The sequence below is a fragment of the Pseudophryne corroboree genome, chromosome 3, assembly GCF_028390025.1.
Source record: "Pseudophryne corroboree isolate aPseCor3 chromosome 3, aPseCor3.hap2, whole genome shotgun sequence".
NCBI classification, from domain to species: domain Eukaryota; kingdom Metazoa; phylum Chordata; class Amphibia; order Anura; family Myobatrachidae; genus Pseudophryne; species Pseudophryne corroboree.
Window position 1 is genome coordinate 738195691 of NC_086446.1, and position 12255 is coordinate 738207945.

The 12255-nt window shown below is 49.6% G+C and overlaps 1 protein-coding gene across 1 annotated transcript in view; it reads right to left on the bottom strand.

Moving 5' to 3' along the window:
• EDRF1 (erythroid differentiation regulatory factor 1) overlaps nt 1-12255 on the bottom strand; it is a 266931-nt gene that overhangs the window by 140542 nt on the left and 114134 nt on the right. The window contains exons 13-14 of the mRNA XM_063962243.1: nt 9597-9668; nt 3836-3986 (exon numbers count right to left, since the gene is read on the bottom strand). Coding sequence (XP_063818313.1) covers nt 3836-3986; nt 9597-9668 — 223 coding nt within the window. The remainder of the gene's footprint in view (nt 1-3835; nt 3987-9596; nt 9669-12255) is intronic.

Consider the following 12255-nt stretch of genomic DNA (forward strand, 5'->3'; position numbering starts at 1 on the left):
ATATAGGGACAACCTTATATAAGTGTTTTCCCTTATAGCATCTTTTTTATATATTTCTAACGCCAAATTAGTGCCCCCCCTCTCTGTTTTAACCCTGTTTCTGTAGTGCAGTGCAGGGGAGAGCCTGGGAGCCTTCCCACCAGCCTTTCTGTGAGGGAAAATGGCGCTGTGTGCTGAGGAGATAGGCCCCGCCCCTTTTTCGGCGGCCTCGTCTCCCGCTTTTAACGGATTCTGGCAGGGGTTAAATACCTCCATATAGCCTCCGGAGGCTATATGTGAGGTATTTTTAGCCAAAATAGGTTTTCATTTGCCTCCCAGGGCGCCCCCCTCCCAGCGCCCTGCACCCTCAGTGACTGCCGTGTGAAGTGTGCTGAGAGGAAAATGGCGCACAGCTGCAGTGCTGTGCGCTACCTTTAGAAGACTGAGGAGTCTTCTGCCGCCGATTCTGGACCTCTTCTTACTTCAGCATCTGCAAGGGGGCCGGCGGCAAGGCTCCGGTGACCATCCAGGCTGTACCTGTGATCGTCCCTCTGGAGCTGATGTCCAGTAGCCAAGAAGCCAATCCATCCTGCACGCAGGTGAGTTCACTTCTTCTCCCCTAAGTCCCTCGTTGCAGTGATCCTGTTGCCAGCAGGACTCACTGTAAAATAAAAAACCTAAGCTAAACTTTTCTAAGCAGCTCTTTAGGAGAGCCACCTAGATTGCACCCTTCTCGGCCGGGCACAAAAATCTAACTGGCTTGGAGGAGGGTCATAGGGGGAGGAGCCAGTGCACACCACCTGATCCTAAAGCTTTACTTTTTGTGCCCTGTCTCCTGCGGAGCCGCTATTCCCCATGGTCCTTTCAGGAACCCCAGCATCCACTAGGACGATAGAGAAATTCTATTCAGTAAATAAATGAAATAATGAAGTCTTAGTGAGTACTATTTGAACCATTAACTTTTAACCATTTATCTTTTTATGGCCTGGTGAACTCTGTCTAATCTATGTACTGTACCAAATATAAAGAGAGTCTATTTTTATGCAATAGGTCAATGATTGTTAACGAGTATGAAAGCTGTAGGGCATATAACCGGACACTCATTAACATCCAACTTTATATGTAGCCGTGCTCCTACAGCTCCAATCGGGGCCTTGAAGGCCAATACTTTATCAGCACCATGTTGAGGAAGTCCACTACTGGAATCGGGGCCTTGAAGGCCAATACTTGATCAGCACCATGTTGAGGATGTCCACTATTGTAGTTATTGATGGAATAAGAGACACTGCTACAGTTGGCCCCAGCTCCTGGATACATCACAACTCCTATACCCCTTTTCCACTAGCTAAATTTACCCATGTTTTTGCACGGGGGGCGAGCATCACCACGGGTGTTTACTAAGTGGAAACGGCTCAACACGGGTTGAGTGACCCTGGAATCCTACCCGGGTAGCTACCTGGGTTGAACACGGTAATGACCCGGGTAGTTGTGCAGTGGAAACGGTCATTACCCGCATTTTCAGACCCAAGTAACGAGTAACATCAATAGGCTTTTACAGAGCTTACCCGGGTTAAGTGGAAACAGATCCGACATGGGAATAACTCGTGTCGAAGTGCAGTGGATACGGTGGGGCCAACACGGGTTGTAGCCGGGTAAAACATCCTGGACCGGACCCGGTACTCAGGTGGAAAAGGGGTATTACAGTATGATTGGTCTGTAGACTCTTTCCTTGCCTTCGGTTATGTGGAAATTAGTTCAGTCTACAAATACCTAGATATGGATGGTATCTGAACCATGTTTGATCTGGGTTTAGTGGAAGGAACAGTTGCACTTCTAATAGGAATGCCAAAGAGAGCGATACCCTGCATGACAAAGGGGCAGGATCACTATCACTGTACTTTTTCATTTTAAGGACTTTCTGTACGATGGGTACTGATAGAAACACATAACCCAGGCCAAATTGCCATTTATAGCTTCCTACCTCTTCCCTGTATCTGGCAAAATATTTTGTCACCGGTAATATCTGCCGTTACCGTCAGGTCTATCTGCAGAAGACCCCACTTCGAACAATGGCCCTCATTCCGAGTTGATCGCTCGCTAGCTGCTTTTAGCAGCATTGCACACGCTAGGCCGCCGCCCTCTGGGAGTGTATCTTAGCTTAGCAGAATTGCTAACGAAAGGTTAGCAGTTCTGCTATTAAATATTTCCCTGCAGTTCCTGAGTAGCTCCAGACCTACTCCTAGATTGCGATCACTGCAGACTGTTTGGTTCCTGGTTTGACGTCACAAACACGCCCTGCGTTCAGCCAGCCACTCCCCGGTTTCCCCAGCCACTCCTGCATTTTCGTCTGGCACGCCTGCGTTTTTTAGCACACTCCCGGAAAACGCTCAGTTACCACCCAGAAACACCCACTTCCTGTCAATCACTCACCGATCAACAGAGCGACTGAAAAGCGTCGCTCAGCCCTGTGTAAAATTGCATAGTTTTGTGTGAAAGTACTTAGCGCGTGCGCCCTGCGGCCCATACGCATGCGCAGAACTGCCGGTTTGTAAGCATGATCGCAATTCTGCTAAAAACTGCAGCGAGCGATCAACTCGGAATGAGGGCCAATGTTTAGGAACACTGACTACTCAGTACATACTTGCATAGGTGCAACATACAGAAACTGAAGAAATCTGCTTTGCCATCGCTTGTTAGTGCTGTAAGGACTGCAGATAATCCTGCCAAATAGGAAGCGGTCAGCATGTCAATTGGTCATAATATAGACATTCATAATGCTGACAGCTAACACGCAGGCATCTGCAAAATGCCGACATCAGGCAAACTCCAGTACCTTAGAATGAACAAAACCTGCCTAGCCTCACTATGGATGATAGGACAGGAATGATGACGCAGGAGTAGGGGGTAGGTGGTGGTTGTGCTCATATATAACCTCCAGGTATGTCTTCTTCCATGTCCTGACTCTAGAAGCGGGGTGTATCGGAGGAGGAGACGGAGGAGGAGACGGAGACGGAGGAGGAGACGACGGAGAGAGGAGGAGACGACGGAGAGAGGAGGAGACAGAGGAGGAGACGACGGAGACAGAGGAGGAGACGACGGAGACAGAGGAGGAGACGACGGAGACAGAGGAGGAGACGACGGAGACAGAGGAGGAGACGACGGAGACGGAGGAGGAGACGACGCAGGAGGAGGCGACAGAGACGGAGGAGGAACGGAGGAGGAGACGGAGACTGAGGAGGAACGGAGGAGGAGACGGAGACTGAGGAGGAGACAGAGGAGGAGACGGAGACTGAGGAGGAGACAGAGGAGGAGACTGAGGAGGAGACTGAGGAGGAGACGACGGAGACGGAGGAGGAGGAGACGACGGAGACGGAGGAGGAGACGACGGAGACGGAGGAGACGACGGAGACGGAGACAGAGGAGGAGACGGAGACGGAGGAGGAGACGGAGACGTAGGAGGAGACGGAGGAGGAGAGGGAGACGGAGGAGGAGAGGGAGACGGAGGAGACGACGGAGGAGGAGAGGGAGACGGAGGAGACGACGGAGGAGGAGAGGGAGACGGAGGAGACGACGGAGACGGAGCAGGCGATGGAGACGGAACGGAGGAGGAGACGGAGGGGGGGGGGGGGGGAAGAGGAGACGACGGAGACTGAGGAGGAGACAGAGGAGGAGACGACGGAGGAGGAGGAGGAGGAGGAGAGGGAGACGGCGGAGACAGAGGAGGCGGCGGCGGAGACAGAGGAGGCGGCGGCGGAGACGGAGCAGGCGACGGAGACGGAGGAGGAGGAAGAGACGGAGGAGGAGGAGGAGACGGAGACGACGGAGGAGGAGGTAATTCATTAGGCAAAAGTCTTACTGTTCAGCAGTAGTAACGTCAGCTGCTTTTCTAGGCTCTCAGACACGACATTTGCCGACTCATCTTCGTATTTCAGCGGTATCGGTGTGTTGGGATCGGCAGCTGGCAGCTCACTTTCCTTCTTAACATTGCCATCAATGCACTTCAGCCCCTTAAAGAAGCAGAATGCACTTAGAAGAAAAAATAAGATTTTTAACCTACTGGTAAATCTTTTTCTCCTAGTCCATAGAGGATGCTGGGGACTCCAAAAGGACCATGGGGTATAGACGGGCTCCGCAGGAGACATGGACACTCTAAAACTTTAGATGGGTGTGCACTGGCTCCTCCCTCTATGCCCCTCCTCCAGACCTCAGTTATAGAACTGCGCCCAGAGGAAACGGACAGTACGAGGAAAGGATTTTTGTTAATCTAAGGGCGAGATACACACCAGCCCACACCGTACAACATGGTATATACTAAACCAGTTAACAGCATGAACAAAACAGCATCAGCCAGAGACTGATCTCAACTGTAACATAACCCTTGTGAAAGCAACAACTATATACAAGCCTTACAGAAATAGTCCGCACTGGGACGGGCGCCCAGCATCCTCTACGGACTACGAGAAAAAGATTTACCGGTAGGTTTAAAATCTTATTTTCTCTTACGTCCTAGAGGATGCTGGGGACTCCGTAAGGACCATGGGGATTATACCAAAGCTCCAGACCGGGCGGGAGAGTGCGGATGACTCTGCAGCACTGATTGAGCAAACATGAGGTCCTCATCAGCCAGGGTATCAAACTTGTAGAATTTTGCAAAGGTGTTTGAACCCGACCAAGTAGCTGCTCGGCAAAGCCGTAATGCCGAGACGCCTCGGGCAGCGCCCAAGAAGAGCCCACCTTCCTAGTGGAATGGGCCTTTACCGAATTTGGTAACGGCAATCCAGCCGTAGAATGAGCCTGCTGAATCGTGTTACTGATCCAGCGAGTAATAGTCTGCTTAGAAGTAGGAGCGCCAACCTTGTTGGCTGCATACAGGACAAACAGTGCCTCTGTTTTCCTAACCCGAGCCGTCCTGGCTACATAAATTTTTAAGGCCCTGACTACATCAAGTGACTTGGAATCCTCCACGTCACCCGTAGCCACAGGCACCACAATAGGTTGGTTCATATGAAACGACGAAACCACCTTAGGCAGAAATTGAGGACGAGTTCTTAACTCTGCTCGATCCACATGGAAAATCAGATAGGGGCTCTTGAGACAAAGCCGCCAATTCGGACACCTGCATCACAGATGCCAAGGCCAACAACATCCACCTTCCAAGTGAGAAATTTTAATTCAACTGTTTGAAGAGGTTCAAACCAGTGTGATTTAAGGAACTGTAACACCACGTTAAGGTCCCACGGTGCCACCAGGGTCACAAAAGGAGGTTGGATGTGCAACACTCCCTTCTTTCTGAAAGAATATAGATAAGGCCGAAATCTGCACCTTAATGGAGCCTAACTTTAGGCCCATATCCACACCTGTCTGTAGAAAATGGAGAAAACGACCCAGCTGAAAATCTTCCGTAGGAGCATTCTTGGCTTCACACCAAGACACATATTTCCTCCAGATACAGTGATAATGCTTCGCCATTACCGCCTTCCTAGCTTTGATTAGAGTAGGGATGACTTCCCCCGGAATACCCTTCCTAGCTAGGATTTGGTGTTCAACCGCCATGCCGTTAAACGTAACCGCGGTAAGTCTTGGAACACACAGGGCCGTTGTAACAGGTCCTCCCTGAGAGGAAGAGGCCACGGATCTTCTGTGATCATTTCTTGAAGATCTGAATACCAGGCCCTTCGAGGCCAATCTGGAACAATGAGTATTGTCTGCACTCTTGTTCGCCTTATTATTCTCAGTATTTTTGAGATAAGCGGAAGTGGAGGGAACACAGACCGACTGAAACACCCACGGTGTCACCAGGGCATCCAACGCCACTGCCTGAGGGTCCCTTGACCTGGAACAATACGTCTGAAGCTTTCTGTTGAGGCGTGACGCCATCATGTCTATTTCAGGAAGTCCCCAACGACTTGTTACTTCTGCAAAGACCTCTTGTTGAAGTCCCCACTACCCTGGATGGAGATCGTGTCTGCTGAGGAAGTCTGCTTCCCAGCTGTCTACTCCCGGAATGAAGGCCGCTGACAGAGGGCTTACATGATTTTACGCCCAGCGAGGAATCCTGGTGGCTTCTGCCATTGCTGCTCTGCTCCTTGTCCCGCCCTGGCGGTTTACATGCGCCACTGCTGTGATGTTGTCTGATTGGATCAGAACGGGTAGGCTGCGAAGAAGACTCTCCGCCTGTTGCAGGCCGTTGTATATGGCTCTTAATTCCAGCACATTGATGTGTAGACAAGCCTCCTGGCTTGACCATATTCCCTGAAAATTTCTGCCTTGTGTGACTGCTCCCCATCCTCAGAGGATCGCGTCCGTGGTCACAAGAACCCAAATTTGAATGCCGAACCTGCGACCCTCTAGAAGGTGAGCACTCTGGAGCCACCACAGTAGAGACCCTGGCCCTGGGGGACAGGCTTATCCTCCGATGTATCTGTAGATAGGACCCTGACCACTTGTCCAGAAGGTCCCACTGAAAAGTTCTTTCATGGAACCTGCCGAATGGAATGGCCTCGTAGGCCGCCACCATCTTTCCCAATACTCGAGTGCATTGATGAACTGACACTCTTTTTGGTTTCAGCAGGTCCTTGACCATGCTCTGGAGTTCCTGGACTTTTTCCATTGGGAGAAAAACCCTCTTTTTTTACGTGTCCAGAACCATGCCCAAAAATGACAAGTCGAGTTGTCGGAACCAACTGCGACTTTGGTAGATTTAGAATCCAGCCGTGTTGTTGTAGTACTCTCAGGGAGAGAGACACGCTTTTTAGTAACTGATCTCTTGATCTTGCCTTTATCAGGAGATCGTCCAAGTATGGGATAATTGTGACCCCCTGCTTGCGCAGGAGCACCATCATTTCCGCCATTACCTTGGTGAAAATTCCTGGGGCCGTGGAAAGGCCAAACGGCAACGTCTGAAACTGGTAATGACAATCCTGTACAGCGAATCTCAGGTACGCCTGATGTACACCATAAAATCCCCCCCTTCCAGGCTGGAGATCACTGCCCGGAGAGATTCCATCTTGAATTTGAACCTTTTTAAATATAGGTTTAGGGATTTTAGATTCATGATTGGTCTGACCGAGCCATCCGGCTTCGGGACCACAAACAGGGTTGAATAAAACCCTTTCCCCTGTTGCCGTAGGGGAACCTTGATAATCACCTGCTGTTGACACAGCTTTTGTATGGCAGCTGAAACTATTTCCCTCTCTGGGGGAGAAGCTGGCAAGGCCGATTTGAAAAATCGGTGTGGAGGCACATCTTCGAACTCCAGTTTGTAGCCTTGGGATACAATTTCAACCACCCAAGGGTCCAAATCCGACTGAACCCAGACCTGGCTGAAGAGACGAAGACGAGCCCCCACCGATGCGGACTCCCACAGCGGAGCCCCAGCGTCCTGCAGTGGATTTTGTAGAGGCTGGGGAGGATTTTTGTTCCTGGGAACTAGCTGTAGCTGGTGTTCTTTTCCCTCTACCTTTACCTCTGGCGAGGAAGGAAGAGCCCCAACCCTTTCTGAACTTATGCGACCGAAAGGACTGCATCTGGTATTGAGGTGTTTTCTTTTGCTGTGGGGGGAACATAAGGCAAGAAAAGAAGACTTACCCGCGGTAGCTGTGGAAACCAGGTCCGCGAGGCCTTCCCCAATCAGCATCCCCTGTCCATTGATGGGTCCACAGGGACCTTCTAGCAGAAACTGCCATGGCATTGGCTCTTGAACCCAATATCTCTCGCAGCCTCTCTCATATATAACGCTGCGTCCTTAATGTGACCCAAGGTCAACAAAATACTATCTTTATCTAAGGTGTCAATGTCAGATGACAAGTTATCTGCCCACGCTGCAATTGCGCTACCCACCCATGCCGACGCTACTGCAGGTCTGAGCAGGGCTCCCGTAGTCGCATAAATTGATTTTAAGGTAGTTTCCTGTCTGCGATCTGCAGGATACTTTAGGGCTGCCGCGTCCGGGGACAATAGCGCAACCTTTTTGGACAAGCGCGTCAAGGCCTTGTCCACTGTGGGCGAAGATTCCCACCGTAACCTGTCCTTTGAGGGGAAAGGATATGCCATAATAATTCTCTTGGGAACCTGCAGTCCCTTGTCTGGAGTTTCTCAAGCCCTTTCAAATAAAGCGTTCAGCTCATGAGATGGGGGAAACGTTACCTCAGGTTTCTTTTCCTTAAACATGCAGACCCTCGTGTCAGGGACAGAGGGGTCCTCTTTGATATGCAAAACATCTTTTATTGCAATAACCATATATTGAATACTCTTGGCCACTCTTGGGTGCAACCTCGCATCATCCTAGTCGACACTGGATTCAGAATCCGTGTCGGTATCAGTGTCTGCTATCTGGGAGAAGGGACGTTTATGGGACCCTGAAGGGTCTTGTGAGACGGCCAAAGCCATGGATTGACTCCCTGCTTTGTCCTTGGACTCTGCTTTGTCCAAACTCTTATGTAATAAAGTCACATTAGCATTTAAAACATTCCACATGTCCAACCAATCAGGTGTCGGCTGTGCCGACGGACACACCACCACCATCTATTCTGCATCCTCCCTAGACGAGCCTTCCGCTTCAGACATGTCGACACAGATGTACTGACACCCCCACACACACTGGGATATCTGAATATGGGGACAGACCCACAATAAGACCCTTTGGAGAGACAGAGAGAGAGTATGCCAGCACACACCCAGCGCCACTAGATACTGAAACAAAGTCCCAGCCTGTAAAGCGCTATATCTACACAAATTAGCACCAAATAAATGTGCCCCCCCCCCCCCCCCCCCCTCGTTTTTGCCCCGTTACATGTTCAGCAGGGGAGTGTCCGGGAGCAGCTTCTCTGCAGCTTGCTGTGGAGAAAATGGCGCTGGTTAGTGCTGGAGGATTAAGCTCCGCCCCCTCAACGTCGGGCTTCGGTCCCGCTCTTTTTCTTTAAACTGGCAGGGGATTTATTATATACTGCCCTGCAGTATCTATATAACTGTGCCAGACTTATTTGAGGTGAAAATTGCTGCCCAGGGCGCCCCCCCTGCGCCCTTGCTGTGCCTGTGTGTGTTGTGGGAGCAATAGCGCGCAGCGCGACTGCTGCGCGGTACCTCATGAAGATCTGAAGTCTTCTGCCGCCTTTGAAGTCTTCTTGCTTCTTATACTCACCCGGCTTCTATCTTCCGGCTCTGTGAGGAGGATGGCGGCGCGGCTCTGGGACGAACAGCAAGGACGACACCTGTGTTCCGACCCTCTGGAGCTAATGGTGTCCAGTAGCCTAAGAAGCAGAACCCATCAGTCCAGGAAAGTGGGTCTGCTTCTCTCCCCTCAGTCCCACGATGCAGGGAGCCTGTTGCCAGCAGTGCTCCCTGAAAATAAAAAACCTAACAAAAGTATTTTCAGAGAAACTCAGTAGAGCTCCCCTGCAGTGCATCCAGTCTCCTCTGGGCACAGGATCTAACTGAGGTCTGGAGGAGGGGCATAGAGGGAGGAGCCAGTGCACACCCTTCTAAAGTCTTAGAGTGCCCATGTCTCCTGCGGAGCCCGTCTATACCCCATGGTCCTTACGGAGTCCCCATCATCCTCTAGGACGTAAGAGAAAGAAAGAGTAAAGAATATTACTGAGGGATGAACAGGGTGAACTTACCTCTAATACATAACCGAGCACCAAACGGCAACGTTCCTCTGTGTCATTGCAGACTGGAAATGCACAGCTTGGCTGAAATAAAAAGGATGACGCGTCAGATATAACGAAACGCGTTGTGCTTTCCACAGTTTCTAAAGCTTGGTATGAATGCATAGTTGTCCTTTACTATAATGTCATTTTGGTTCTAGCCAAGTTTACACACAGTGCTAGAAGATAAAGTTGGCCACACAACAAGAGTACACACCTGAAAGCAGACATTGAAAAATTATCATGGTTCATGTAATGGGGACAGAAATAGCAAGTGCATAAAAAAAAATAAAGTTGAAAAAGAGGATTTTGGTACTTACCGATAAATCTATTTCTCTGAATCCACTCGGGGACACTGGGGAGTTAGACAGCTGGGTGTGAAGAATGGAGATCGGAGGTAGCACAATGTATATAAAAAAAAATCAGAAGTGCACAGCTGGCTCCTCCCCCTTCACGCCCCCGACCCTCCAGGGGACACTGGAGAGTTAGACAGCTGGGGACATCCCAAAGATACTCCCATGGGCGGGAGTGCTGTCTGAAGCCTGCATTACCAAACGGCCAAAATTTGAATCCTTAGCCGCAAAAGTATCAAATTTGTAGAAGCGAGTGAACGTGTGTGCGAAGGACCACGTGGCCACTCTACAAAGCTGGGCAGTAAAAGCTCCTCTAGCAGCTGCCAAAGAAGCTCCTACCAACCTGGTGGTATGTGCACCCATCCGAAACGGAACTCTCTTACCCCTGGAGATATATGCTTGTCCGATGGTGAGTCTCATCCATCTGGACAAGGATTGTTTTGTAGCTGGCCAACCTCTCTTGGGACCATTATACAGCACAAAAACTATCAGACTTTCTAAGGAAACTTGTAGTCTGTACGTAAACCTTTAAGGCCCAGAACACATCCAGGGAAAAGTCCCCTTCCAACAACTGAAAAGATGGGACTACAATAGGTTGGTTTATGCCCTAGTACGGAGTTCCGCCCTATCCTCGTGGAAAACCGGAAAAGGGCTCTTACAGGATAGGGCTCCCAATTCAGATACCAAGGCGAGAAGTAGGACCGTCTTCCAGGACATATATTTGAGATCTGCCCGTTCCAAAGGCTCAAAGAGGTCAGATCTCAAAAACTCTAACACCAGGTTTAGGTCCCACGGAGCTGTGGGAGGACGATAAGGTGGCTGTAATCTCAACATTCCATGTAAAAATGTCTGTAACTCCTGTAAGGACACCAGACGTTGTTGGAAAAAAATAGAAAGAGTGGAGACCTGAACTTTCAAGGATCTGCCGTTCAAACAGTCTTGTAGAAAACGCAACAGTCTAGTAAGACGAAATTTTCTGGGGTCCCAACCCTTAGGCTGACACCAATCCATATATTTCTTCCAGATTCTATGGTAATGTGCCACAGTAACTGGCTTTCCTGCAGCTAACATTCTAGGAATAGCTGATTTCGCAATACCCTTTTCCCCAAGTATCCTGGTCTCAAGAACCACGCCATCAAACGTAGTAGGTTCAGGTCCGGGTGCAGAAATGGACCCTGTGATAACAGATCTTCTCTTTGCGGTAACCTCCAAGGCTCCTCCGCTAGGAGGCCCCTCAGATCCAAGTACCAACTTCTGCGAGGCCAGTCTGGTGCTATTAGAATTACCCACGCTGCTTCCTGTTTCACCTTCTTCAACACTCTTGGTAATAGAGGAAACGGTGGAAAATAGGATTTTGGTACTTACCAGGTAAATCCTTTTCTTTGAATCCATAGGGGGCACTGGAGTACTCTTGGGATATGGACGGCGTAGCAGAACAAAGGCACTGAATATTTAAATTTAGAACTCTCCACCCCTCCATATCCCTAGAGTACCTCAGTGTACGAACCCAGTGTTTTTACTGAGCGAACTACTATAGAGAGGTTGACAATGGAGAATTCCTATAACATAACGGACAACAACAAAGTTGACCCATAACGTTAGTGTCAACTAAATAGTTGACAGCATAACCGATAGACCTTTATAGTTTGAACCAATCGGTTAAAATGTGTTACCATAAGCTCCTTTGAGCTTAATACAAACCAGGTAAAACGTGTTACCCTAAGCTCCTCTGAGCTTAAAACAACCCAGGTAAAACTGCTCTGGGTGGGCGTCCAGTGCCCCCTATGGATTCAAAGAAAAGGATTTACCTGGTAAGTACCAAAATCCTATTTTCTTTTTCATCCACTAGGGGTCACTGGAGTACTCTTGGGACGTACCAAAGCTTCCCTCGTGGGCGGGAGAGCTGTTTGACACTTGTAACAGTAGGCAGCCAAAGCTAGATGCTGATGCCGCAACCATTCATAACGTGTAAACGTGCACAAACGTGGTGCACTGAAGGCTATGTAGCCGCGTCGTAGACGCTCCACGACCCGCTGGGTCTGACATTCCCACAGAACCTGTGGGATGAGCTATTACTGACGTAGGCGATTGTAACTTAGCCTTAAAGTAAGCCTGACTTGTAGTCATTATTATCCCACTGGATAATGTCTGCTGAGAAACTGGCTAACCCCAGTTGGCAGCATTATAGAGAACAAACAACGTATCCGTATCACGTACTGTAGACGTTCGGAACATATATAAACACGTAATGCGTGTACCACATTCAGAATTCTAGAATG